Source organism: Dermacentor andersoni, chromosome 3, assembly GCF_023375885.2.
Source record: "Dermacentor andersoni chromosome 3, qqDerAnde1_hic_scaffold, whole genome shotgun sequence".
Classification (NCBI taxonomy): Eukaryota; Metazoa; Arthropoda; class Arachnida; order Ixodida; family Ixodidae; genus Dermacentor; species Dermacentor andersoni.
Genome location: NC_092816.1, coordinates 42139169 through 42167030, shown reverse-complemented (window position 1 = coordinate 42167030; position 27862 = coordinate 42139169). Strand labels below are relative to the sequence as shown.

At 42.6% G+C, this 27862-nt stretch overlaps 1 protein-coding gene across 1 annotated transcript in view; it reads right to left on the bottom strand.

The window, feature by feature from the left end:
* Positions 1-261: 261 nt before the first annotated feature.
* The window catches only part of LOC126516938 (TBC1 domain family member 10B-like), a 34687-nt gene continuing 7086 nt past the window's right edge, over positions 262-27862 (bottom strand). The window contains exons 3-10 of the mRNA XM_050167021.3: positions 27323-27422; positions 24916-25023; positions 23357-23463; positions 23077-23257; positions 19309-19383; positions 15646-15760; positions 11614-11768; positions 262-10581 (exon numbers count right to left, since the gene is read on the bottom strand). Of these exons, the coding sequence (XP_050022978.1) occupies positions 10483-10581; positions 11614-11768; positions 15646-15760; positions 19309-19383; positions 23077-23257; positions 23357-23463; positions 24916-25023; positions 27323-27422 (940 nt within the window). The 3' untranslated portion in view covers positions 262-10482. The remainder of the gene's footprint in view (positions 10582-11613; positions 11769-15645; positions 15761-19308; positions 19384-23076; positions 23258-23356; positions 23464-24915; positions 25024-27322; positions 27423-27862) is intronic.

The following is a 27862-nucleotide window of genomic DNA, read 5'->3' as shown; positions in this document are numbered from 1 at the left end:
CTTAAGGCAATTGCACTGTCGTCAACAGCTTCAAGGTGATGGGAATCTCGAACAGTACGGTCAAAATGGAGGAAGGTCAGCTGTGGGAGGGTGCCAATGAGGCAAGCTCATTAAACAGCGAGGGGGCAGAAGCAAAGTGGTTGACTGAATACAAGTGTTCATAGTCGGCTGCCAATGATTGAGTTCTGCGTAGCCACTGGGCCACAACAATGAGCACAGACATGTTCATGAGATACAGCAGTCCAATGAAGACAAGGGATAGATAGGACAAATAAAAAAGCTTTACTGCCACCATTGCAACATAACAGGAGGCACATGGATCTAACATGGACTCAAAAAAGGGAGGCATCTACATACAAAAATACTCGGTGCACTAGACTCTGTACAAAGTGCAACAGCCTGTACCGTTCCAAGCAGGCAGTCCAGGTCACAAAAATAATACTCTGCAGAAATGGCTTTACAAGGCATTTGCACACGTGCAAATTATCAGCCAGAGAAAATGACTCGATATGTGTGTCTCATTGTCAAGCGTACATAACGTATGGGCTGTCATGTGAAAAGTGGTGGCACTGTATGGGCAGGACTGTTCCCCTCCCTACCCACATTCTGATATCTTCTGATATCTTCTGATTCTGATATGGTGCATATTGGCCTACTCCGGTTCTCTGTCAAGATGTACATACTGTTCTAAAAAAAAAAAAAAGACCCCTTAGTGACGCCAACGGGAGGGCTTCAGTGAAGCTATTGCTTCTGTCACTGGGTTTGTGTGATGGTAGTAGAGTGGCCTCTATAGGACTTTCGAAGTGAGTGCCAGCAACAAAAATACCATCATAACGATGACTTGTGGCTATCATGGTGACAGTCATGCTGGGCTATGCATTTCGGGAACAGATCGTACATCTAGCCTTTCATTATATGAATGACTGTTTTAGATTTCTACAGCCAGGGTGGCCAGACTTGAATGCAAAGCTAACAATTCGGTTTTTTAAACCATCGCGAAAGTCCTGCAAGGTATGGGAGTTGTACCACTTGACCTGGTGTCCTACACCCATTGCTGCCATGTGTGATGTACACATTCAAATACTGTATTTACTCAAATATAACCCCTCCACCTCCTCCATTCCTTTTCATGTCCTTATGATCAAGTGGGAAAAGGGTGCTTAAATTCAAGGTAAGTGAAACAGTGGCATGTATTCTTTTCTGACCCTTTTACCCCAAGTCTTGTTGGTGTTGGAAAGAAGGGGCGCTATAATTCGCGGGGTGGTTAAACTCGAGAAAATGCAGTACTTCACTATCTTGTGATGGCTGGTCAAGTGTCTATGTTTATTTTCAGAGAAGCAGGCAAGCTCCAACTGCCATTGTGACTAGGCATATGTCAAATATATCCATGTTTTGGAGACTTCAGATGAACAATTAACACCTAATGAAGTGAAGCTAAAGCTCTTACTTGAAAACATTAGGCAAATTTTCAAAGCCCATGCTGTTTTATAAGCGGTTCAATGCCATGCTGCACAATCAAGAGCTGCACAGTCGCAACTACCTTGCACACAGTGCGCACATTTGAAAAAGAGCTGCAGAATAACTGCGTCGTAATTCCAACCGTATTTTATCCAAGCAACCCAAAAGCAGAAGCATTAGCTTGAGCCCAACTGCAATTTTTTCCTGTTCAAATACATGTGAAACACATGACTTCCTTTTGCAACAACCACTGAACTGACCCGAGTTAAATTTGTTTCATTAAAGAGCGCAAGATAAATTCTACCGACGGTTGGATGCGGAATTTTGATTTAAAGTCTGAATTTTTATTAGCAATATTGCCAAAAAATTGGTCAAGTTCTGAAAAATTTAACCACGCAATTTGCCAACCACACTACTCTACAACAAAAACAACACAAATCTGTAAGCTCTATTTACAAAGGTTTCCAAATCTGACAAATATGTATTGTGCACTGCATAAACAAGCTTTTCAAAGGCCCTAGTCTCAAGTTATAGACTGTTAAATCAAAATTTTAGAACATTTTGAAAATTGTTTTACGTAAAGCAGAAATTTCAATGCACATATTTCGTAGTTTCATGCCTATTGTGCATTGCTATCACCAAGATGCTGTTTTTCGGCGAACGGTGACTAGTGTAATTGCAAGGTTGTTCTTGCATGCTCGTCGAGACATGATGTGACAGCACATGTAGTCTGGAAAAGTGGCCGTGACACATTTAGATGTGCTAAAAAAATGCTCTATGTGATCCTGTTGTGCGTGATAAAAAAAGGCTTCACCACACCATGAACACTGAAGGCCTCAATTCAAATGCAACTCACACAAAATTTTTTTTTTATATTTTTAACTCTAGGTACAACTTCATTAAATCAATGTTCTACTGTATTAGCACCGAATCATAGTGGAAAGAAAGGCTGCAGTTACTTCACTGCTGTAAGCTATGCTGCCAGTGTTACATATAAATATGCAGTATTACTGTCTTTGTAACATGTGATATTGCTCTTGCCATTCAAATATCTGATGATTGTACCATGAATCCGAGCAGGCGTCCACTGAAAGCTAGTGCGACAGTTATGATAACTCAAACAGGAAGCTGCAGTCTGGGTTCATCTAGAGTAGATAACGTGGGTTGTGGCATAAATACTTCTACTATTACCAAGACCCTTGCTTACATATGCAGCAGAAGGAAACAGCAATGTGGTGAAACATCGAGTGCAAGTTGTGTTTTTGTGGCACCTAAGATCTATGAAAGGTCAATGAGGTTGTACTCTAAATTGCAAAAGCGAAGCAGAGTGAATGGAATGTAGAGAGAGAGAAGCACTAAAGAAAAATGGTGCACAATTACTAGTTGTTCTTTGCGGTTGTGGCCAAAATACAAGCATCACTGGAGAGTCACTGAAGCAAAAGCATAATGTCTAGCACCTTAAAGAGGAGCAACAGTTTACATGATGCCAAGAAGAAATGAATCGAGCGTTAGAAAAAACGCCAGAAGAATAGCTGTTTCAAGACAAATATACAAAACAAAAAAAGAATGGGCATTACATAAGCTTAATGCATAGCAGAAAGTCTCTAAAAACATGTCGGAAACTCTACTGTCCATGCGGACACACCATCACCATAAAACACTTAAAATAGGTTCTTGTACAAGACTGTTTTCCCCAGTAATTTAAATGACTAAGTTACAAGGAGTGTGGACAGCAAATAAATAAACAAACTGCGTGTGTTCTAGGAAAGTAAATAACAGCTGGCTACTTCTGGACCCGCAAACCACGACAAGCGTACCATGTAACATGCACATAAATACGTCCCGCGGCTGTTTGCAACAGTAACAAAAGCTCAAAAACATCAATAAGCGAGAATTGTGATACAACATGATAAATTTGCACTGTTGAAATGTACGACAAGAAGAGAAAGAGAGTGAAAAGCAAAACAATGTAAACATTCTGAAAACAAGAAGAACTGAAAACAGAATAAAATATAAAGATAACAAAGGTGCCATGGTAAACAAAGTATTACAAAACCAGTGGGTGAAAGCAAAGCATGAAACATCAGAGATCTTTGCTACAGACCGTCGAACAAATCTGCACAAACAGCAAATAGAACACCAAAAAGTGTCATAACAGCACACATACACTTAATAACTTAAAAGCCCCACTCCCCACATCGTTAACGAATCCTTTAAAACATTGCATCTGCAAGCCAAGAGCTAGACACAACAAGACTTGTGTATCGACTGCGTATTACAAAAAAAAAAAAAAAAGAAGAAATGAAAGGAGAAGCAATGCATGATGGCAAGTTGATTCTTAACATCAAAACAAAGAGTGAAGAACATTTACTGTTTAAAAAAACGGGGGCCGGCTTGCTAATGAGTCAGTCAGCACGGATCATTCACTGGTCGCGAGTGCTGCTTTGATAATGCTTGTTCACTCATTTCAGAACAAACTGTATTCAACAACTAAGATAAACACACATTTTGCACAGAAAATGGGCAAACTAATGTGCCCTCCACTTCTGTGGAAGAGACCAATACGGCAGCCTATAGGAGAACACTTAAACATTGCAACCTATCCTCCCACACTGCGCGCAGAAAGGTTAAGGCTTGACAGGCCTTAGCATTTGCCAAGAAAGCTGCCTACACCTACTGCAATTTGTGATGTGAGAAGAGCGATGCCAGCAAAGTTTGCTAGTCAGACAAGCATTGAAAAGAAATGATGCTGTCATGCGACACATCCCAGACCCCAAATCACTCCTTTAGTACTTCGTATCTAATTACAGACATTCATATCATAGTATCTGATGTACCGTATAGACTCGTGCAAGGGTCGCACTTTCTTTTTCTCACAATTTTGACGAGGTGCGGCCGTTATGCGGGACTGAGCCTTACGGTCAAAATGGTGCCGGCGCAGCTTTCATTTGTGCACACCCTGGTTCCCCGGATGTAGCATAGCATCAAAGGTACTAGGTACCATCTAGTAGCGGCACACACGGACAGTGCACGGATATCAGTGCACGGACATTCCCTGATGTGCGTGCAGGGTATTGGGACATGAAATATGATTGCTTCTCAGTTGATAGTTCTTTTTTCGAAATTTTGGGCTGCCAGGTTGTAGGTGCGGCCCTTGCGCGAATCTATATGGTATAAAAGATAAGGTACTCAAGCAAACATGTTTCCCATTGCGTGAATATCTCGCTAATCCATGGATAACTGGTTTGTAATTCACGAGTGTATGTGATTTCGCACTGTTAAGCTTATCCTACAACTCAACTTTTGCCGTCATTCAACATACACTGTAATTTATGCCATAACTCTGCTTATGCTGCAACTTGAATTGCACTTATACTAATAAACTTTCACGATGCGTACAGAAGTGAGTAAAGCTTTGCATTGTTTCAAAACAGACAAGCTGTCACTTATGTTGAAGTTTACTGCGCACAGTATAGGGATTAGCATGGAAATTAGCACCACATAACAGCAACAGATATCCAAGTGTAGGAATGAAGATGTTTGTCTCGGTTTAGCATAATCTGCTCACCGTATTTTACTATCCCTGCCCTCCTCCCCTAATGTACAAGGCAGCACGTATGGTTGAAGAACATCACTACATGAGGCTACAGGAAACTTTACTGTGCCATAGATTATAAGCTACCAGGACGAAAAGAAAAATAACAAATAAGGAGAAAAATAACAGTAAACAAGCTATGCTATGAAGTGTTTTAAATTTCATTATGTTGTATTAAGTTTGTGCTACCCCCAACGCAAGACAGTCTAAAAATAATTTCCTCCTCAAGCACGAAAAATGGCACTTGCAAACAGTCACTTGAAAGAGTTTGCAGAATACCATACGGACAGTAAAACATGCCTCAACTTTTCCTTGGGAAAGGTGCACCATGTGAAACAGGCTTTACACCAAGCACATGCTTAAAAAGTAATTCAGAGCTAAACTAACAAACATACTTCACGCTCGAGAATGCAGCTACTTAGTTTAATAAAGAAAACGAAACTAACCTCATTCTTGAAGAGCACACTCCTTCAGGAGGAAGTGGCAACAATACGTTTCGCATTCTTGCTAAAAGTGATCAGTATCCAATAAATAATCAATCAGCCACTTTCTCATTCCTCCAATACAGCACAGACAGTCTCTGCCTAGGTATATCCAGCCTTTAACTGTTAAGTGTCTAGGCATAACAAGCACTCCTGCAGACCCGACATCGAAGTAACCACACAGCAAGACCCAGCCACCAAAGTACTCTTGTTACTTTCTCACAAAAGACTGTACACTAATGAACGTGCAAAGCAGTGCATCAGGCCAGCTGCTCAGAGGCTGACTTTTATTGAACGAGTGAATCATGCTGGCCTGAATTATTAAAGGGAAACCGAAGGGGAATATAATCTCAAGCTGAGATAAGTAGACTACATTTCTTGAAATACCAAATATAGGTCAGTCTTACGGCATGCATAATTTGTGGCTTGATAAGCCAGAAATTACACAGACACGAAATACTGGTGGCAACAGTGCCTTGGCGTTTCTGAATCAGGAGCTTGCGATGTCATAGATCTTGGCAGCTCGTCAGCACGATTCTGGTTAATTTTGCTTTGGACGAGCTGAGCTTGTCAACTACATTCTTAGCTTTTCTTATAACACACAGACGTCTGCAGTGCCAACATTTAAAATTTGCGGTTATTTCTCTTTTTTTGTGTGTGTATGTGTTTTACTACATAGATAGCAGCACTAATTCAGTGCTTTGAAGATCGTGTTTATTCAGTCTTAGTGTTCTACAACATAGATGGCAGCCACTTCATCACCGCTGGAGGGGCACGTTTATTAGATCTCAAAGGCTGCTTGTTTGGAATCACACACTTTTTGTGCTTTTTGGCAAATTTGGAACGCTGGTGTCTGCCACTGGCAGCTCATACGCAAGTGTGAAAAAAAGCCCCTGTACAACTCTGACAGTGAAAGTTGAGAGTGAAAGCAATGTACTAGGGTGTACTTCGAGTGAGGAGGATGGTGATAATCTCCTGATCACTTCTTCTACCGAAAGTGATAATTTGGAAAGCGAAGACAACACTGACCTGGCTTGACAGTGGTGCAGTGTTTTCACGCTTAATAAATGAAGAATTTGGGTGAAAAAGCTTTAAAAGCGTTTTCGATGGAGTGAAGTTTGAAAATAAGCCATACACACAAAAAAAAGTCACTTTCAGTAAAATTGATTCACAATGACTCGCTTCAGCAACTTTCTGAACACATTCCCACACAGAAGTGGCCCAAATTTATCAAGATGAGATTAGCATTGCGAAGAGTGGTGACGCAGATCGGGCCTGACATTAATGAAATAAGTAAAAAACTTGGCCTATTGTTTTCCCGATTAATAAATCTACCCTTTTCCACCACAAGACAACAAATAGAATTTCGAAAACATAGCCTACCAGCATAAGCTAATTTAACTGTCACCCTTCAGCGTCCCTTTAAGCACAAGTCACAAACCAGGTTGTCAATCTGACTCAAAAATAACTCGCTCAATGTCCCCGTGCTTGGTGCACCGTAATTTGACGCACGCTGTACTCATCATAAACACCGTCCCTTCTACATGCATTATATTTATAGCTGCCATGTGCTGACTGCAGGTCATGTGTTCTGAAACAATCACTTTTGGTGGCACTTCCACATTATGCTAACTCTGTCGCAATACCCCAACTGCAGTAAAAGGCATCTGATGATGAAGGATACTGTGTCAGCCAGCTTTCGGTACAACCTGACAGCTTTTCATGTGAGTGGGCTACCTAGTGAGTGATAACCAAGATGATGTGAGAGAATGCTAACACAAGACACGCACGAAAACTTGCAACTGTGCTTCTGGCTAAAAAATTCACTCAGGCATTCAGGAAGTAGGTGAACACCTCACATTTTTGCATTTCTTTCAACCAGTACCAGAGGGTGCAGGTTGTGCTTTCTCTAGAAGTTCTTAGGCATTTAAAGGAGTGCCAATAAACATGCTTTGTTATTGTTCATTGTTGTGCGCTGGTGTATCCCACGCTCACTTGTCTGGTGATACAGTTGATGCAGGTGTTGGTCCACTTTAAGTGAGCCAGGAACGGCCAGAATGTGCCCAAATTCTTTAGCCAATCTAAGCATTCTTCAAGTGGAAGTTCTCAGGTAAATGATGGTTCCAGAAAACAGCACCAATTCACAGCAACACAAGTAACTCTAATAGAACATGATGAGGAACGCTGCCGCCAACAACAGGGCTGCAGGAAAATGAAATGAATTTGAACTTCAGGTGAAACACAAATGCAGTCCCTCTGCAGACTCTGCAATACCAATTACCAAAAACTCGGTAATCAATATAGGTATTTTGTTGGTCATAGTAGTGCAACTGTCTGTGTGCACCACTTAGATTAAATGTGACTGAAGTACCATCCACACTGACAAGGAAAATAAGTTTGCCCGAACATCGTTACACATTTAGGATGTGGTCCATCCTCATCACGTGGACATTCCCATTCCATCAAACAGAGGGCTTTCAATGACTGAAATCTGTGTTCAAATGGTCAGCCATACAGAAATGTCAGAAAGATAGGCTGCTGTCGGCCTACTGTAGATAAAGTAAAGAAAAAAGAACAGAACAGATGTGTAGCTATATTACTGTCATCTACATTCACACACAAGCACAAGCAGTCTTCAACTCTAACTAGTGTGGTGGTATTAACACTTATCTCCTGTATTGCTGCCTTTTACAAGGGTGCTATAGCGAAAGGCTGTGGAAGAGTTGGTCCCTTCACAGTGGTTCACAGTACTTCAGCTACTGCAGAAGTCGCTTCAGTATGGTTCATAATTTTTTGACAATGCTACCACATCTGCCAAAGCCAACTTTGTCCAGAGAGAAAGGTGAGGCTAAGTGAGTACAACAATTTTGCAACATTGATCCACCACAACACGTTAAGGGAGGAGAAGCAGCTTGAAATAATCCAGTGTTCCAGAAAGGCAGTTATAGCGCACAGCTAACAAGCGTCTTGTTGTGAACATTGACATGAACGTTACCATATCTGCACGCATATAACATAGACCAAAAGCTTGAGAAACTGAAGAAGAAAGTGCAGGTTCAAGTTAATACTCAAATGTTGCCTTCACGAGCTGGTTCATGTCAATGCTGTGAGCATTGCCGTGAACTTACATTTGAAGGCAAAATTTGCACATAAATATGCTCTGCATTGCTGTGAAGCCAAACCGTGCCTTCAACAGAGGGCACCAGTGATGACTTTTCCTGGTGCCGGCAATGGTATTGAATTGCTCTTATAACAGTTAGAACGATGTTCAAGCCATTACTTGAATGGAATATTTTAAACCTTTCCCGAGAGCTCTAATGGGCTGTGGAGCTTATATGAGGAGGTGGGTTACATGTGTGAAAGTAGGGTATGTAAGAGACATTGTGCCATAATGCTCCCACCATCATAGGTACCATGGTCCGCTGTTTAAGCCATCAGGTAGCAATACAGAGAACGAGTAGATGTATCCTCACGGATATTTCCGGTGGACTACAGATTACAACTTGCACCAAGCAGCGGCCTCATGCCTGAAGTCAAGGTTAAGAATGTCAGGCAGACACAGTGGTGCAATTTACAATTTATGCTACTTGGGAACTTCAGCTAAAAGACGATACTATTCATACGACTTTTATGACTAGACTAGCGAGCTGCTGGATTTTCGTTGAGGAGGCCCACCTAGCAATGTTTGTGCCTCGATTATGGTGTTCAACTGATGTCAATAATCAGTATCAAGCTATGAATTGTTGAATATCTCACGAATGTCATGCATGAAAGTTCACATATGATCTTAGCATATGGAAGCAGTCACAAATGGCAGTAAATCCATTGTAATTAAGCTAAAGTTTACTACTGACAAGTTCTGAATCAAAGCCAGGCACAGCTGAAACAGCTCCTTGGGATTATATTGCCGGAGGCTTCTCAGTGAGAAACTACCCCAGGCAGATTTTGTATGGCGATGTCCTTTACCACAGCTATGGGCTCTTGTTGGATTCAATGCAGAGTTTCAGCTTACCGCCTCCAATCTACTTTAGCACTACTGTTTCGGCCATCTGCCAGCTTTGTATATACCTAGCTAAGCTACAATAGGTCAAGAGACTTGGGCTTGTTCGAGCATCTTTGCAAGTGCAACGTAGCTAAGCCACGTGGTGCACTAAGCACCTGGTGTGGCTAAGCTAGCATGTGCAAAACTGGGAGATGACTAAAACAGTAGTGATGTCACAGTAGCGGTACGCTAAACCTCTCTCATTAGTGTGCGCTGCTGTGCACCACTATAGTATGATCCCCTCACATTGCCTCCAATCGTCATAAAGGCTATAGCCATACATCTTCTACAGTATCACATCACCTCAAAGTGTCGGCACTTGTAAATGCTTTTCTACTACGCGAAAAATTTCTGCATACTGCCATCCATCACATACAGCTGGGAGACAACTGAGGCTGCATTCTCCATAGATAATTCTTAGGGATATCCCTATCAGTCCACACTGATTGACTGAGCCAGTTGATGTGGATGTGACCAAAGGTATGTCATACCTCCAATCTGCATTATTCTCACATTGCGTAGTTTCAAAGCACATTGACAAGATTCCCAACACTTCAGTGAGGCATCACGCTGGGTGTTAGACCACGTGAAAGTGAAAGCATCCCCGAAAGTGACTGATCGAGGCCGGATACCCCAAAAGAAAGCCTTGAGTAGTATAGTGCTTTTCACCAATGAAGGTTAGAACATGACTTAACACTGAAGCACCACCCTTCATGCAATTCTGCTTGTCATGAGGAGCCTAAGACTGCCTTTGGCAGCATTGTCATACACTGCTTCTTTTTTTAAAGAAGGATTACGTTTCTCAGAAGAAGCCTAGCTCTCTCTCTCTCTCTAGACAGAGTTGCTGTTGGCTTCTATGTACCAACAAATAGCTGCTGAGCTAACGGCTTTCCCATACTCCTGTGCTAGGTTTTCACTTTGGAGAGCTGCGCAAGCCGCCGCTTGGCAATCTGTCGCTGGTGCTCCTTCATCATGTCGTGGCTGGTGACATCTAGCTGAACAAACTGAAATTCAAAAAGGACAAAAAAACAGTTGCAAGACTGCACATTGTGGGCAAATAAAATGTGAACGAGTTAGGACTAATGAGAATGCATTATTTTTTTCTTTCATTTATGCTATCGCCCACTTTGTGAGGTGCTGGCATGATTTTGGCTTGTCCATGTGGTCCTACAACTTCATTCTGAAGCTGCTGAATTCAATTAAAGCTTCAGGCTTTATTGGCCAATTCAAACTTTCTGGCCTCTTGGAGCAAAGCGACACTTCCAAGAATGCCTAATTATAGGACGCCCATAAGCATCAGTGTTCAATACACTATGCTGTTGTTAGATATTCAAGCTGCCGCATGTGTTGATATGTGCAAATACAAGACGTTACTACAAACCCAGTTGCTCTTCTGGAGCTCTGATATACCAGAAGTGCCCTCCACAAGCAATCTCCTTCCTCTCTTCTGCAAAGCATACATTGTCTTTGCAACGAAAACATCACATGGCAGTGTTCACGTGATAATGATGACAGCACAGAGTGGCCAATTGCAGCAGTAATGGCATGTAGTAGCACATGGGAGGCAGTGATGAAAGGTTAAAGGAATGAATTGAGAAAATAATTATTAATAAATTGTGCTCATAAATAATGAGTGTATGAATGGCCTAGAGAGGAGCGAATACGATAGCCTTGGTAAGAGCCACAATGACAGCTAAGGAGTGGATAGAGGAGCTAAATGAGAGGGAAAAACAGGGAATTAAGCCTGTGTAATACCGGCTGGCTAACCTGTACTGGGGTAAGGTTATAGGGAGTTAAAGGTGATAGAAGGAGACCAGCAATTAAATAAAGAAAGAAGGAGAAAAATGAAAAGGAGGAAAAGTGCACACAACACTAAGCAGCATGCGAACACTAAAAGTGCATCACAAAGTCCGTATGTCCTCAGGAAGTGGAGCTAAGGGGTGGAGACAAACCGTGTAAGTTTCTGCGCTTGCCATGTGAAACCCTCTGATGAAAGAGTTGTTCAAAGTAACAAAATAAGGCAATAGGGATTATACCTGTGTGACGAGATAGTCCTCCTGAACAAGTGGCCCGGGCAGAGATCGCAGGGCCTCCAGCGTCTCAAACATGGCTGGGTAGCGCTTGCCAACGTCTCCTCCTCCAAGCACACCTCGCAGAAGCACCAGAGCGACCTTGAAAAGCACCTTCACACCTAAGAGAGGCCAGCCAGGAAGGAATAGAGTGGCCAGTCAACACATACTGCAAGCCCGACCGCAACAAAACTTAGCACCGAGAAAAACCCTAGTTTTAAGATAGCATACATAAGAGGAGCCTCCACGCCAAATTTGACGTTTGAAAGAGGAGCGAAAGCGTCACGAAAAGCTCGCCGATAAAGTAGCTGTTTTTTATACAGAAACTGGAAAACAAAAAGCCGCCATTACCACTCGCCAGAAATGATGCATGACCTAGAGCATGCGGCTCCTTGGCATGACCTCTACCATAAAGCGGCGCCTGCGACTGCCCGTGGTGAGCTGCATAATCTCGGAGGTGGCATGCTGGGGCTTGTCACAGCAACAACCACCAGGTGTAAGCATCGTCTGCTTAGGTGTTGTGTAAAAGGCTGCTAACAAGAAAACTATGCAATTACCAGTGCTGCGGCTTTGCCAAGATTGCTTTAATGGTATATAGGCTATTCATTTATAACAAATTTAGCCGAAGAGACATTTCCTACAGTTGTCCTTTAAGAGTGTGCATGGAAACTTTCATACATGCCCCATGGAAACAAGAAGCTAGCACCAACGTGAAAGAAATAATTCATTTTCTTCACTTCATCCCCGGTTGGGGTCAAAGGTGTAGTAACTGATGATGCTGTGAAGTCCAAAGGAAAAGGGGAGAGAGAAAGCAAAAGGGCTATGCAAGAGCTATGGTTCTCTGAAAATTGTTCACGTGTGACTGTCAATTTGTTCTGTAATTGATACTGTACAAAACAGACAAAACCTTACTGTGCGTCATATTGTGCCAACTATCATTGCCACTGCTTTACATTTTGGGCAGAACAAATGAGGTTAGCCTTTCTTTCTCCCCACGTTTAGTCTAGTCCAAGTTGTGCTACAATTTCACCATATAGTACCAGATGTTTCTCATAACTTGAACCACACATTATATATATAGTGCGTTACACTTTAGACAAAAGATACCAATGATATACTGTTTGTAGTTGCCTCAGATTACTCAGACTGCAGTAATTTTTGAAGTGCAATTAGCTAGTTAATTAGCTAAGTTCAATAATGCAAATTCTCAAATGTTTGTTTTAGGGCTTAAGCTTGAGTCGAAACCCATGATAACGAAATACAGCGACGATAAAATTCTCGTGACAACGAAATATTTTCATATCTCCGGCAAATGGCCAAACGATTCAATGCATTTACCGTCTCTCTCCACAACGAAACGCCACTGAGCTGTGATCCTGCATCGATTTATTTTGCAGGAATGTTATCCCACATATTACCTACTCGCGCAAGTGCAGCAGACTCCATAAAGTGTGTGGGTGCCATCATTTTTGTTCACAAAAACAACCAAATGCCGGAAGTTATTGCGTGGGCCTGAAACACGTCATGGCTGCCATCTTGTTTGTTGATTGCGCTTTCCAAATGGCACAGCCGCATGTCTCTACCAACATGTGACAACCATTTTTGCGTAGCTAGCACAGTGCATAATCTGTGGCTCAGGGAGAAAAGTGCAGCAAGAACAAATAAATCCACATCCCACCAACGTGCACTTTGTTTACGGTGCTTGAGATGGTGGCTACAGCATCCGGCAGCGATTGAGTGATCGTCCGGGAAGGCCAAGAATATGCATCCCTTGCTGCAAGAACGCTGGTTTCAGCATCACTCTACAGGCATAGCCTGTGGATTTGGTGTCGCTGGACGTATATTTACTCGAACAGGCCGTATTGATTGATTGCGGATGTGCCGGGTGTGGAAGTGCCTAGCACACTTCCGCACCTGGCACCGACGTAACTAGTGAGTCCAGTGTCTACTTACGAGATATCTCGAGAAATTGATCAGATGTCCAAAAGTGATCAAGGGATAATACAGCATTCAATTTTCCCTAGGACTTCCCCTTAATGTCAATAGTAATGTTATTAATGTTATATTCTGAATGTATAACTTTTGTTAATACCAAAATGTTCTTATTTTTGCAGTGCTGTATTTATTTAGTTACTTGCTATTTGGCAAACGGTTGATACTTTTCAATGTGTTTAAAATTTTGCTGTAAATAGTTTTGAAGTTTTGTGTCTTATTAGTTCTATTTTGTTTTATCAGTAGACTGCTACTTCTGCTGCTCCAGAGAGGTAAGGGCCTTAGTCAGGAGGATTACGCCCTCCTTTTGCCTTACCTTGCGGACAAACCTTGTATTTGTGTTGCCCAAATTAATTAAAAATGAACAAAAATGAACAAAATGAACTTGTGAGGAGTGGAACCATCTTCCTGCTGTCACTGCAGACATTACAGACCATCAACTTTCTAAGAATGTTTCAACTAACAGTAACAGTTTCTTATCTCATGTTATTTCATTGTTTCTTCTTGTTTGCTTGTGCTTACCTGTATCATTTTCTTGTGAGTTTACATTGTTTTATAGTTTGATGAATTGTATTGATAATCTGATTTGAGATTAGAATATTGTAGTTGTATTATATTGGTACATTATATAGCTTCATGTATTGGTGTATGTTGTCACAGAAATGTTTTTGCCACTCCCCTCTGTAATGCTTCAGCCCTGAGGGTACAATAAATAAATAAATAAATAAATAAATAAATAAATAAATAAATACCTCTCTATGGCAGTGCTGCTATCGCTGACCGATGCAGTGATGACAGCATAGAGAACACTTTGAGCTGTCGGCAATACGGTTCTGTAGCCTTGAGCTAGGCTTGCCAAAGTAGGCTGAGAGAATTTTGACAGTAAAGTTTTGTGTCGTGACACATTCCCTATCTGTGCTGCCTCATTTTGCAACAATGGGATTCTCGCAAAAGTGAATTTTTTACTTGCCCCAATGGTTTCGTTATTGCAGAGTTCAACTGTACACCCAATGAAGTTGTTTCCACGATGCTATATTTTAGAGGGCTCTATGAGGCTCGTGGGGCTCTGAAGGAAAGCCCACGAAATATGAAAAATGAGGTGCTTACTCATGTGGTGTGCAGTGCTCTCAATTGTGTCTACAAAGAAAGAGGCCCGCATGTAAGTTAAAGAAGTCAACAAGAGCTTCGATCCATTTTGGCGCAGCCCTAGCGCGTATCATTTCAGATCTCGGCAAATTTCCATCTTTGTAATTATGGTGCTTAAGTACTGCTTGGATGCCAGGGCCAATCACACATTTTTACAAGAAACGTGTGGCTGCCATTTTTTTGGGAACAATATTCAGAAGACTGCCTACCAGCAAGGTGCTGCGCAATACAAACATAAACAAGAAGAGCACAAGGACGGGTTCAGTGCTCTTCTCGTCCATGTTTGTATTGCGTAGCATCTTGCTTAACGATGTACGACCGACTTGTCCAACAGCATGCACTGCATACCAGATGTGAAAGTGTGCAGGGACATCATACTTCTCATATTTTGCAGGCTTTCTTCATACCAAGGAAAAAAAAGAACTACATTAAAGATAACATCATGAAAATAACCTCACTGGGTGTTTCTGAGCACGCTCTACAATTGTAGAATCAAATACAAGTCCTAAAATAAATGTTTAAGAAATTTGCACGATTGAACTTGGCTAACTAGCTAACTAACTGCAGTCCAAGAAGCTTGAGTAACTTGGGTCAACTAGAAGAGCGCGCAGTTGGTTTCGTTCGTGTGAGATGTACCACTTATTTTTAAAGCTTAGTTCAAGTTACATGAAACATCCGGTACGCATAATAAAACTTCAGCTGGACAGCACTTTCAAGCTTGATAAAGGATTTGTAAGTTACTTTTAGGTGCAGGGGAACACGATGCACTCGGAAACATTGCAATGTTTAGAGTAAATCAACATGAGGCTTTCATTGTGGTCAAATAGCCCAGTGCCGGGCAACTTTGCAGCGGCTCCTCACCTTCGCAGAGAAAAACGTCCCACACGCGAAGCACGGTAGCCCAAGGCAAGGTGCGGCTGTAGGCGCACATGAACCATTCTGTCATGTACATGATGGGGTCCACACGCTGCTTTTTCTGCACGGAAGAAGAAAAGCCGGCTTTAAAGGTATGGTAAGGGGTTGCTGAAGAGTGGACAAAGATGACAGAGAAGATAACGGTGGAGCAAGCACCTGCCCTATTGCTTCTTTCATTTGTCTCGCTCAGTGGCATAGCCCAAAATCTTTTTCAGAGGCAGCGGGTGAGGGCATACACTTGACTGGTGAAAGGGAGGGGAAGGGAGGGAGGCTGGGAAGGCTGTATACTCGCACAGAAATTTCAGGGGTGGGGGCAAGTGCCCTGTGTGCCACCCCCTGGCTACGCCACTGCTGCCCCTTTACACAGCATCTTGCAAGATTGATTTACACTAACTCAACCAACTTTAAATTATGCCAAGTTAAAGGGTAGTTCTGCGCTTCAAAGCACTTCAGAGCTCTACAGAGAAGAACCGCACTTCTCTATCTCTCCGCACTCAGTTGGCCTTCATTAGTGCTCGAGAAGCTCTGCAACAGCTGAACCTTGACATGATAAACATAGATATATGAAATTCGGTTGGCCATACATTATTTCAGAGTGTTCTGGTACTGTAATGAACTGAAAACTAAAAAAAAAGAGATCGAAGACTATATGTGCATTTTGGCCAATATGGCAATATGGCCAATATGGTGTTTGACTGCTTGGCTTGACTGGGAGGGCAAAGCACTAATTCTGTGTATAGGGACGGGTCATGTACACCACAACAATGTGCTGACACCGTGTGATCATGCCAATAGCATGGTTGCATATTAATATGTAAGGTGCGTTTGTAATCTAGTGTTGTCCACATGCCATGAATTGGCACGGCAAGCTGCCAAAAGTTCATGAAAATCTACAAGAAACCTTTCATCTGTTGTTCAGAGGCATCACACCTGTGTTTCTTGGGTATAGCAGATAATATACAACGTACTACATGTTGTCATCTCAAACGCGGCTTCATTACAACAAGGTTTCATTAAATGATACCACAATGGTCACATGCAATAAACAGCACTCCTTTCACATAAGCAGTGCTTGGAAGGCCAACTACAACGAAATTTCACTATGGCTAAATTATTTATAAATGGGTAGTACAGTAGAACCCTGTTGATACGTACCCGTTACGTACGTTTCCCCAGCGCCAACGTTCGCAAATGAGAACACAGAAAATGACCCTAGAGTTATGCTCATTTTTTACCAGTTCATACATTTATACGTTCATATGTGCAGTTCCATACGTTCCCGAAAAAACACGATTTTTCGGCACCAACGTTCAATACATTGCCAAACTGTGATTGTATGATACATTTTCCGGCCGCTGGAGCCCGTGTAAACAAGAAAATGCGCGAGGCGCACGCGATCGAGAACAGTATATAGCTGCCCGCCGCGATAGCTTCACCACAATACTCGCCCGCTCGTCTCGCATGAAAAATGCCGGCGCAGGCTCAGTTTCTTATTCCGGTACCGGCAAATCTGTTTTACAGCACGCGGTGTGTAGTGCCATTGGTAGTATATTGCGTGCTTTTAGTAAGCTATAATCCCAACACACCGCTGTTGCATGCGGCAGGCGGTGCAATGTGGGCACCTCATTTCACTTCGGCGGCATCCAGCGTCACCCACCAGCTCGATCTCAGTTCAGTTTCCCGTCACCCACTTAAAACACCACGCAATAGAAAAACAACAAAACGCTTCTCGGGCCGCCGAATCACCGCCAACTCGACATGCGTCGGCGTCTCGTGCGGCAACAATCCGCACTACGCTTCGCACTATGTAGATGTCAACAATAGTTGAGTGTCAAATTTTTGTAGTTACTTTGGATTGTACGTTTTCCCGGATAGTACGTTCTTTTCTTGTGGTTGTCTTCCAAAACGTATGAACGAGGTTCTACCGTATATAACTATTGAAGCAAAAACAATCTTGGCAAAGCTGCAGGGCTGGTAATTGCCGAGTATTTTAATTAGAAACATTTAAATAGCACCTGAGTAAACCACGTGTGAACCCGGTGGCGAGCACATATGACGCAAGTCCTAGCAAGTCACCTTTGAGATTTTTCAGCATGCCGTGGCCACCCACCTTATCTTGGAGGTCATGCCGAGAAGCTGCATGTTCTAGGTCATGCGTCACTTTCTTTTTCAGTTGTGGTACCAAAAACCACTATTTTTGCTAGCTTTTCATAATGCAGCTAGTTGTATCTCAAAGAAAAAATATTGCACACAAAAAAAGAAATTATGGAGTTTTACATGCCAAAACCACAATTTGATTATGAAGCACGCTGTAGTGGGGGACTCCAAAATAATTTGGACCACCAGGGGTTCTTTAACGTGCATTTAAATAAAAGTACACGGGCATTTTCCAATTTCGCCACTATCGAAATGCAGTTGCCGTGGCCAGGATTCGATGCCGTGACCTCGTGCTTAGCGGCCCAACATCATAGCCACTAAGCAACTAGGGCAGGCTATTTCCCATAAACACCCTTGCATCTACACTATCTGATATTTGGTTTTTAACAAGGTCAAAAATTTTATTGCAGTTGGCCTTTAAAGGCTCTGTAAACAATCTGCGCAAGTGAGCACAAAAGAGAAAGGCCATGATGCAAGCAACAAAAGACAACTGTAAAGTACAGTAAAACCCAGTTAGCTCGAAGTTGTAACAAATGAGAAAGATTTCCAGACTAGTGGAGTTTTGAGATAAGCAAGGTCACGAAAATATAAGCCCTTGGCCGCAAGTAGACCACACAGAGGCTTTCGAAATAGGCGCCAGTAGCCACTCAATTTCTCGCAAACACTCAATATATCAGGAGCGGCATTTTTGGCAAATCACTTTTGCGAGGTATTGTGTGACTCGGCACTCGACACCTCGCGCGTCTACAGGCTATGACGGTCCTTGCACAGAGCCAAAAAAACGCTGGTGCACATATACTCAAAGTGTAATCGGCCAAGAATACCGCCCTAGAGACGCGATATTGTAGCCATGTCAATTTCATACACCGTTCTCAGCCGGCTTACCCATTAATAATGTGGGCAGAGCATCGCTATGACCACTGACGAAGTGCAATAACAAATGGCAATGAAAATTCGTCTCGGCTGATGTAGTGCGGAGATTCACTAACATAGAAAAGCAGAGCATAGCAAACAAGAAAACCGACAGTGCTCTGCTCACATGTGAGCAATCATGTTGCGGAGGTCACGTGTACCTTCTCGCGCCACGTCAGTGGCCAGAACGACACTTCGCTCGCATTATTACCAATGAGATTGCAGCCGGCCATGAACAGTGAAGGATAAGGGTGACGTAGAATCAAGCAGAATTTGCCACAAACTTTTTGGCAATGCCACAGGCGTGCACAAAGTCTGGACACCTTTGGGTAGTGGCTTTACCTCTGACACTTTTGCAGTCGATATTTCGAGATATGCGGAGTATGGCACAAAATCATTTCGAGATAGGAGGTGAAAAATATAAGGAGTTGACACCGAGCTAGGAAAAAATTTCGGCTTAGCCGATATTTCGAGACATCAGAGCTCGAGTTAACGAGGGTTTACTGTACTACACCTCTAGGTGGCTGCTTCAATACTCACTAAATGACGATGTGTGGAGGGCGAAACCTTTTTGAGTAGTGCAAACAATATTTCTCCATCCAGCTGGACGGCATCCTGCAATGATCAAAGAACAATGACACGGTAACTTCATAGTTGCGTTCAACGAGAAGCATTACAGTTTCAGCCCACACAACACTAGCAAGACAAAGCACTGCTTAATGTCACTGCCAATAACTTCGCAACAGCGTACCAGCTTTCATTCAACAAAAGTTTAATAAACAAGCCGCTGAGAAATAAAGTAATCTTTCAAGCCAAGCTGCAGGAGAAGAGCAGTAAACAGCCAAATTTCCTGCCATGAATATTGCAACAATGCCTAACTAAGCAGCACATCACAATATGAGCGAGAAATGAGATAGAAAAAGATAATCTGGGTAGCTAATATTCTAACTGAAATTAAGAGATAAAAGTAGAATTAGAAAGGTCATGTAATATGTAGGACAGGTGACCAGTGATTAATCAGAGTAGCAGAATGAGTGCCAAGGTATGAGAACCACTGTTGGGTTCTCAAAAAATCAGATGGGGTGATGAGCTTAGGAAATGTAACCTCTTAACTCCCAAATTCTTTTGAAAAGATATCTACAAATCCACCAATTTTTCTGTTTGTTGCAGGACATACTGTGGCGCCATTTACCGCCAGCGCACGAGTGACGTGTAAAACTAGATCACGTGCGAAGTGCCTGCTACATGTCGGTGCAGTGCACTATGTTTTGCATTGTACCAGCAAGCAATTTCGGCCATTTGTAGCTATTATTTTTAAGTGAGAGTGAATGGTTTGGGGGTTTGACTATTTGGTATGCCATATGAGAAAATCCGGCGTATTTTTGCACTATTTCATCAAACTTTGCTGCATGTGCTGCCTTGCATAACAACTAGTTTACGGATAGCTACGGATAGTTTACGGATAGTGTGATAGCTTCTACGGAGCCTGAGTGATCACTAAACGTTGTGAATCACTTTTAAAGCGAGCATTTACACGTAAGCACAAAATCAGCGGACTTGGCCTCCAACAGTGAAGCATTTAGATACGAGAAAGGAGCTACCCAACTGTTAGATGCAGCTAAGCAGTGCTTAAAGTCAAGGGGGCTCGGAGGGCCCCATCCCCCACTCCACATTTTAAGGGGGGGGGGGCTCGCCGCCTCCCCCCTCCCCTCGGCAGGTCAACTGTAGCACTGCGGCACCCATTCGACAAGCACTGGAGGCAACTTTATTACCAGTAATGCCTTGTGCGGGGTAATTCCAACTCCAATTTTTCAATTAATGATTTAATTGTGATTAATCAGTTGATGACATACAATCGAAAACAGGAAAGCAGGTATTGTCGTACTGCTGCTTGTACTGCTGCATGCATTTTCCCCGAGGCACTGCACATGACGGTCACCAACCTTGTTTGATTAAGATTCCTGACACAGCATACTGTTTAATGAGCCACCTGAGCGTGAAGCTACCTGCTCGTGAATTAGTCAAGATTGACGTTTGGTTTCTTTAGGCTACCAGTTAATTTTCATCCATTTAGTTGTGCTCTATGAATGCTATTTTATACCAAAGTGCAGGCATTTTGTCCACTTATGTAGGCAAGTAGGTGTGAAGCCATAAAATATATTGTTGTAGTGCGTGAGGTTGTCAATAAAGCAAGGCAAATGATGTCCTTTGTTGCAGCTAGACTTATTTGCTTCGAGTTCAGATACCCTTTACCTCACGAATTATTCCTGAAAGATATGTTTCCAAAATGCCAATTATATCCAAGTGCTTGATTTTTAGTACTTGATGAACTTTACTTCTTCTTGAATTTAAAATAAAATGATCCGAAAGAGAGTGGTATAAGCGGTCCCCAAATCATTATTTTTGCTTGTCGTGTGAATTATATAGGATGTCCCAGCTAACACTAGCTAAGCTGCTGAAGGTTGGCAACCGAACACTGTAGGTCGTATAGTCAGACCTTGCACCGTGTTTTTAATTTTTGGCCTGTTTCACTGTTGGATCATTCGATTCAATGCTTCACTGCTATATATATATATATATATATATATATATATGTATGTGTGTGTGTGTGTGTGTGTGTGTATGCACATGCACGCACGCACACTCGTCACCACCGTGTGAGGGGGGCCCACTCCTCCACTAAAGGTAGACTGTAGGCCCTGCAGCTAAGTAGTATGAACAGTATCACAATGTAACGGGTTTCAGCATATTGCTTGCTTGAACATGAAAGAGAATCCTTTAACGATGTTCAAGACCTCTTTGTTGGTATGATTTGAGGTTTTTTGAATGAATGAATGAATGAATGTTTGATGTTTAATGACGCAAGGGCCACCTGGCCCTTGTGCCATTAAAAAAGTGGCCAAAGAGCGCCACTTTTTTAGGTATTTTGCTGATTGCACAAGCATACCTGTGTCATCCCTCCATCTGTTCAGTCGTTGTTTTTTGCCTGTCTTCTATTACATGCTATTTCATATTGTAAGTGTGTGACGTATGTGTGAAGAGTCTTCTTAGCTTAACACTTAACAACAACACAATTAGGCATAAAATAGTTCAAGAAACTTAGGTCAGGTCTATGTATAGCGCCAAGTTTTGTTAGCCTGAGAGATGACTGTCCTAATAATTTCTCGCTGACACATAGCAGACAGCGGCGTGTAAACGTGTGCTGTCCATTTTTCACAGCACTGATGGACACAGAGGATGGACCTAAATGTATTTTCTGCTTTTAGTACAGACAACGTCAAGAAAAGAAATGAAATATTGGTAAACTATTTTTGCATTGTGCTGCAGAAACTGACTGATTTTATGCAGTGCTGGCACAACAATGTCACAACCATTGCTTATGCGATTTGTTGTTAGGAAAAAAAAAAGGTATACCAATGGCTTTTTTTTTGGAATGGAAAACATCTACAACATCTATAGACTCTGCATGGCAAATGGAAATCTTACATATGATGCCACGACTACAGATCTATTGCATAATAAAATGTAGGCCAGGTCTAATTAGTGCAGCACAGCTTTTTCATCCAAGATGCAGTGGCACTAACCAAAATAAATGCACGTTTTGGGATGTGCAGGCATAGGAGCTCCGATGCAAGCCCCTTGATATGAGCACTAAAATAAATATAGTGTTCCGAGCATTCCAAAGCAACTTTTGCATTGCTAATACAGGAGGCAGTGATTGTCGATTGCAAAGGACAACGTTTCTGGATACAAAATGATATAACAAGCCTCTTAAACCGCATAATAGGCTGCTCACTGCAAGCTGAGCGAGCACTGCCGAGACTGCTGAGATAGAGCAGTGTGAAGTGACCAAACTTTTGACGCACAAATGACGGCAGCACCTGTTTACAGTAATGGTGCTCACACCCAATGTCCATACTTTAAATATACATTACATGTGTGATTTATCTCTTATATTCAACCGATATTAATGGAACACGTTTGCTGTGAAAAGGACACCTTCACTCAGTGTACATGTAAGGTTCAAGCATAATTATCTGAACATATGATAATGAAAGGAACTGAAAAAATGCGTGACACGAACATAACTGAAGAGTATGGCTTGTCTTTGGCAACATCGGTACAAACAGCCAGGGCGAGTACTGGACGAAATTAGCTGGGACCACTGAGAGAGGCCTTTATTCTGCTGTAGTTATGATGATCAAGGTGTAGACACTTGGCATAAAGTGCTCCGAGACAGTTCCAACTACTATAGACTGATAACTGGGTAACCATGGTGAAACCATGACATGCAGTAGGCTAGCTCACCAGTCCAGGGCTGTAGTACCCTCGCAGGTACTTGTCGCAGATGGCCACAAGACACCAGAAGGCGTGCTCCGCCGGCATGTGCATGAGCAGGACAGCTGCAATAGGTGCTTGGCCCTGGCAGTAGCCTACTGCAGGGTTCAGCACCGAGTAGGCCTTCAGTATTCGGAAGAGGTCTTCCTGCCTGCCGAAAACAGGTGTAGTAGGAAGACAGAATGTAAACAAACCTCTGAGAAAACACTAAACTCATCACCGGGCAAGCGCAGTACTTTGAGCAACCTACCCATGGCCATGGTCCTTCACAAACATTTCGTGCTGCGGAAATTGTCGATGCAGGTCTTTACGGATGTCATCCACCCATCGTGGGTCACCTGGGTGTTTGTCCAGCTCCTAGGGAAGCAGACACAAACAGAATAGCATAACATACTTTAGCTTCATTTTTTGTGGCTCCCCATCAGCAGAAACACAGCAGGTAGTACAGTAATTCATAATGGACACGCAAATGAAGCTGTGTAATAAGTTTCAGTTTCAGCAAAAGAATGCAGCAACACAGAACAAACAAGTGAGACAACTAATTAGCATATTCACAATAGTAATACCTGTCCAATACCAGCAACCGTAATTCTAAATGAAGTAGAAAAAAAAAAACATTTTTTTTTTAACCTAAGTATAACTAACAGCCCTAACCTTGCAAGTGAAAATCAAGTCAAAGTCTTGCTGTGAAGAAAGCAGCAAATCCAGATCTGCCATGTTAAGCCTTAACTGTAAGTAGTAGTGCTTTGTATTTTACCAGCGTCAACAATCTCAACCGTGTTGTCGCACACGCCTAGGTAAACTATTCCTTTTTTCCAGAGGTCATAGGTAACCTATTCACTGAAAAGAGGCATTATAATCTTTGCAAAGAGTTCTTAAAGAAGAGTCCCAAGTTCCTATCAGTATAATATTGAAAGCCTCACCTTTTGTGCACAATCTTGCACAAAAAAGGGTGCCCCTGAAGTGAGATGACAGATTAAAAAAAGTGCCCATGCCACTCGGCACAGGTAGTGTGTGCAGCACCAAGCTTTCTACGCTGCACGGCATGCAGATCCACACTTTCTCTGTGCCTGAACATTGCCCAACTGCACCTGGAGTGCTGGACGTTGCTCAACCAACTGGAGTGTTGGTTGAAGCATATGGGTGAAAGCTTGGACGGATGCTATGTATGCCTCCTCCGAATTATTGCGGCGACAAATGCACAAACCTGTCTATCTAGCATATTAGCGGAAGGGTAAAGCGCACAGCCCCACTTAAGGTTCATTCAAACCGGTGACTGACAGTGGTCACTAGTGGTGACAGCGACCCTATTGCAAAGGCTGCTGGCCAAGCACACAGCACATTACAAATGCAGGACGTGTAAGGTCAGTGCAAGGTATAACATGTTCTATGTTAACATTTGCAGCTGACATTCGCTAACAAACAAGTAGCCGTAATGACCACACGAATTCAGTGTAGCATAGAGTGTCAAACTTTTCCCATCATAATGTTGCAATGTAGCATTTGCATATTGGTACACCAAGCTATTAATGTGCCTTTACATGATTCCATATGGCTAAGCTCCTAAAGCACTATGTATATGTATTTTATATAATCATTTCTAAATGGGTAAATTACATGGACAGAAACAAACAAGGCCTCAGGATATGAAAGACGTTAGTGGCCAATAAACAAATCTGCAGCAGAGTCGATGGCTACCCTGCTGAAACAGCTCAAAGGAGAAGCGCACAGTAACACATTCTTCCTGCCTGGACAAATTACATGGACAAATTACACTTTGCAGCGATTAGTCATTTCCAAACTATTCACCGTAAACTTCCCAGGATAGCTCTCCATCAGGAACCGGCCCCCGCACAGGTTCTGCCAGGCAACGGAGCGCATTGATGATGGGATGCCCTTTCGACATCTGTCTCTCACCTGAAAATCATGGTCATACATGTAAACACGAGCAGACTTCTTTAGTACTTCAATAGAAAAGCACAAAGGCAACCAAGCAAAGGTGTTTATGGACTTTAGTATTCACAGACTTGGGTATTATCTACGTTAACAGGAAATCTTGTGCATTGACCCTTTGAGGGTTGAATTTTTTCTGCAAGAACTGTGTCCCTGTGGTCATCATTTTCTTTTATTGCTGTTCCCAGTGGTAGGAAATGATCGAAACCTCGTGATACAACAAAAATTTATTGTGAGCGATATTTTGTCTGAAAAACGCTGTACTCACACAACAGCGTACACACAGATATGCTATACACTAAGAGATTGAGAAAAATGTCTAGCAAAATTTATGGGTATCAGTTTGCTGTCCCAAAGAAAAGCTTTATAATAAGAAGAAATGCGTCAGAAGTGATCCAGAAGAATAAATGCTTGAGCAGTCGCCGCGAGAAGATGCACACGGCCATATCAAAATCACGACTTTGTGCACCCCAGTGCAAAAAAACATGGGAACCACAACTGAATGTTAAACCACAACTGCAGGCAAAGAAAAAGAAAACTGATTACAGTAAAACCTTGTTAAACCGTACCCGCTTAAACAGTAGTTTCGATTTTAAAATAGTAAAGTCAAATCCCCGACATACCGGCCACTGAACATAATGTTTTGTATCTGCATAAATCGTATCAGCTTATTGCATATGTATTGGTTAACACGTAGTGTTTCCACTTTTTGTTGCGCAGACACGGCGGTGTGTTGTCTCCATCGGGCTGCCCGGCCTCCAAGGGCCCTGTGCGTTTGTGTGTGAAGCCACATCAACATCAACATCATTTCGGCGCTGTGCCAGAGAGCGTTGTGGCGTCGTGCAAATGACCGCGAAAAGATGTCGGCTACGAGGTTCGACTTTTCGCCATCGTTGCCTCTGTATTTGCCAAAGTGTCGACTAGTGACAATGATGAGGACGACATGGTAAGCGACAGCGCGGGCGATTCAGGTCCGACAGTAGTAGAAGTTGCGCGTTAAGTTAGCCTCATGAATGCAATCCTTGCAACGAGAACAGCACCCCGCAATGAAAAAAGCGCCCAGAGATTCCTGCAGCGCTACCACTCATGTGCACGGAGAACATGCAACGCCAACGGGGAATCTGCCATGCAAGTGTTTGCCGAGATGAGGGGGTGGGCTGAAAAGCTGACTGAAAAGCTGGCTCGCGGCTTCAGTAAGTTTGAGGCCGCTGTCATCGCTGCTAAGCCGCCACGGCATCAAACGAAAATAACACTTTTGTCATGCGAAGTGAATAAATACTTAATGTCTTTTTCCCCTTTCATCGCACTCTCTCTGAGTTCCGTTTTTGACAGGTCAGTGGGCGATCTCATGCTATTTCGGTTAAGCAGTACTACCATTTAGTGTGTACTTTTTCCGAGCTCTGGCCAACTATGGTTTAACAAAATTTCACTGTAGTATCTTTGGCAGCGCTGTACTACTGAAAAGGCAATAGTGGCAGCTGCACAATACGATAGCCTCTCCTCCACACACGCTTTGCTGGTAGCAGACAATGCATGTGACCAGGTGATCGACCACTCGGAAGTAAACAAGTTGGATTGTGCACACCGGTAAGCAGAAACACAACTTCAAATGACTTTGGGCCACTTTGTAGGTATGGTGTAATGGTGCCACAGAAGAACCACAAGATGGAAAGTTAGACAGTGAACACAAGCATCAGCATTTGTGTTAACTGTGTCTAGCTTTGTGCGCCTCACAGCAGAAACCGACCCATAGTAACTGGCCGAGTGTTCTGTACTATTGGTTTGGTACAGTCTTCAGCTAAAGAAGGAGGCAAATTATAAAAAGTTAGTGTATCATCACTACGAATGTAGAGCCCATGCATCAAAAACATGATCTGGACTTGCCTGTCTTCATTTAACACAGTTTCACTAGTACCATGAATCAGGGTTCATGTACACTTTTACATGAATGGCTGTTCTCAAAAATGTCCGTGTATTCTAAAAGATGTACCCATTGAAGAGAGGACACGCACACACGCATGCATGCATGCATACACACACACACACACACACACATTAAACCCAATCTTACAGCAGTACCATTTGCATTATGGACAAGTTACCTAACATCATCTCATTTTCAGAAACTCATCAATGAGCATTTTAGTGGTGTTTAAAGAACCTTTACTTTCAGTAGCACCTAATTACACTGGTTGAATGAACAGCCAGTGTCACCATGGTAGCTCACAAGCATATGAACATGAGCAAGTGGCAAGTGCCTCACCTTCTTAAAATGCTTGGTCATGTAACGTTCCCAATTCTCCAGCATGTCCCTCCACTTCAGCTCGCGCTTCCACTGGACTTCAACGGGTACACGACGTGACCTGCACAAAATATGCACAACATCATGCGAGGGGCACAGGAGAAACTCGAAGCAAGCCAACTTCCCTTCCCACAGAAACCATGGTCCAGCAAAATGACTCAGTAAAAATACTGTTGTACATGCAAAACGTAAATTTGTAAATTGTTATCTCTTCATTTTCCCAGCCTTTTATCACTGTATTATGCGCAACAAAACCACAAATGAACATGGTACATGGCACTTCAGCCATTATTTATTGATTTCTAAACTGACCCTAAAATGAACAACAAGGGTCATTTTTAGTTTCATTCGAACACATGAAGGTTCTGTCAATGCTAGTTTCCCTGTTACATTGTTCTCAAATAGCAGTTTATAAGAGTCAATCTTGCACGTCTCTATGACAGAAGCCTGCGAATTACTGCAAGTGTGTTGAATGCTTCTGGTAGATTCTGCCTGCGTACA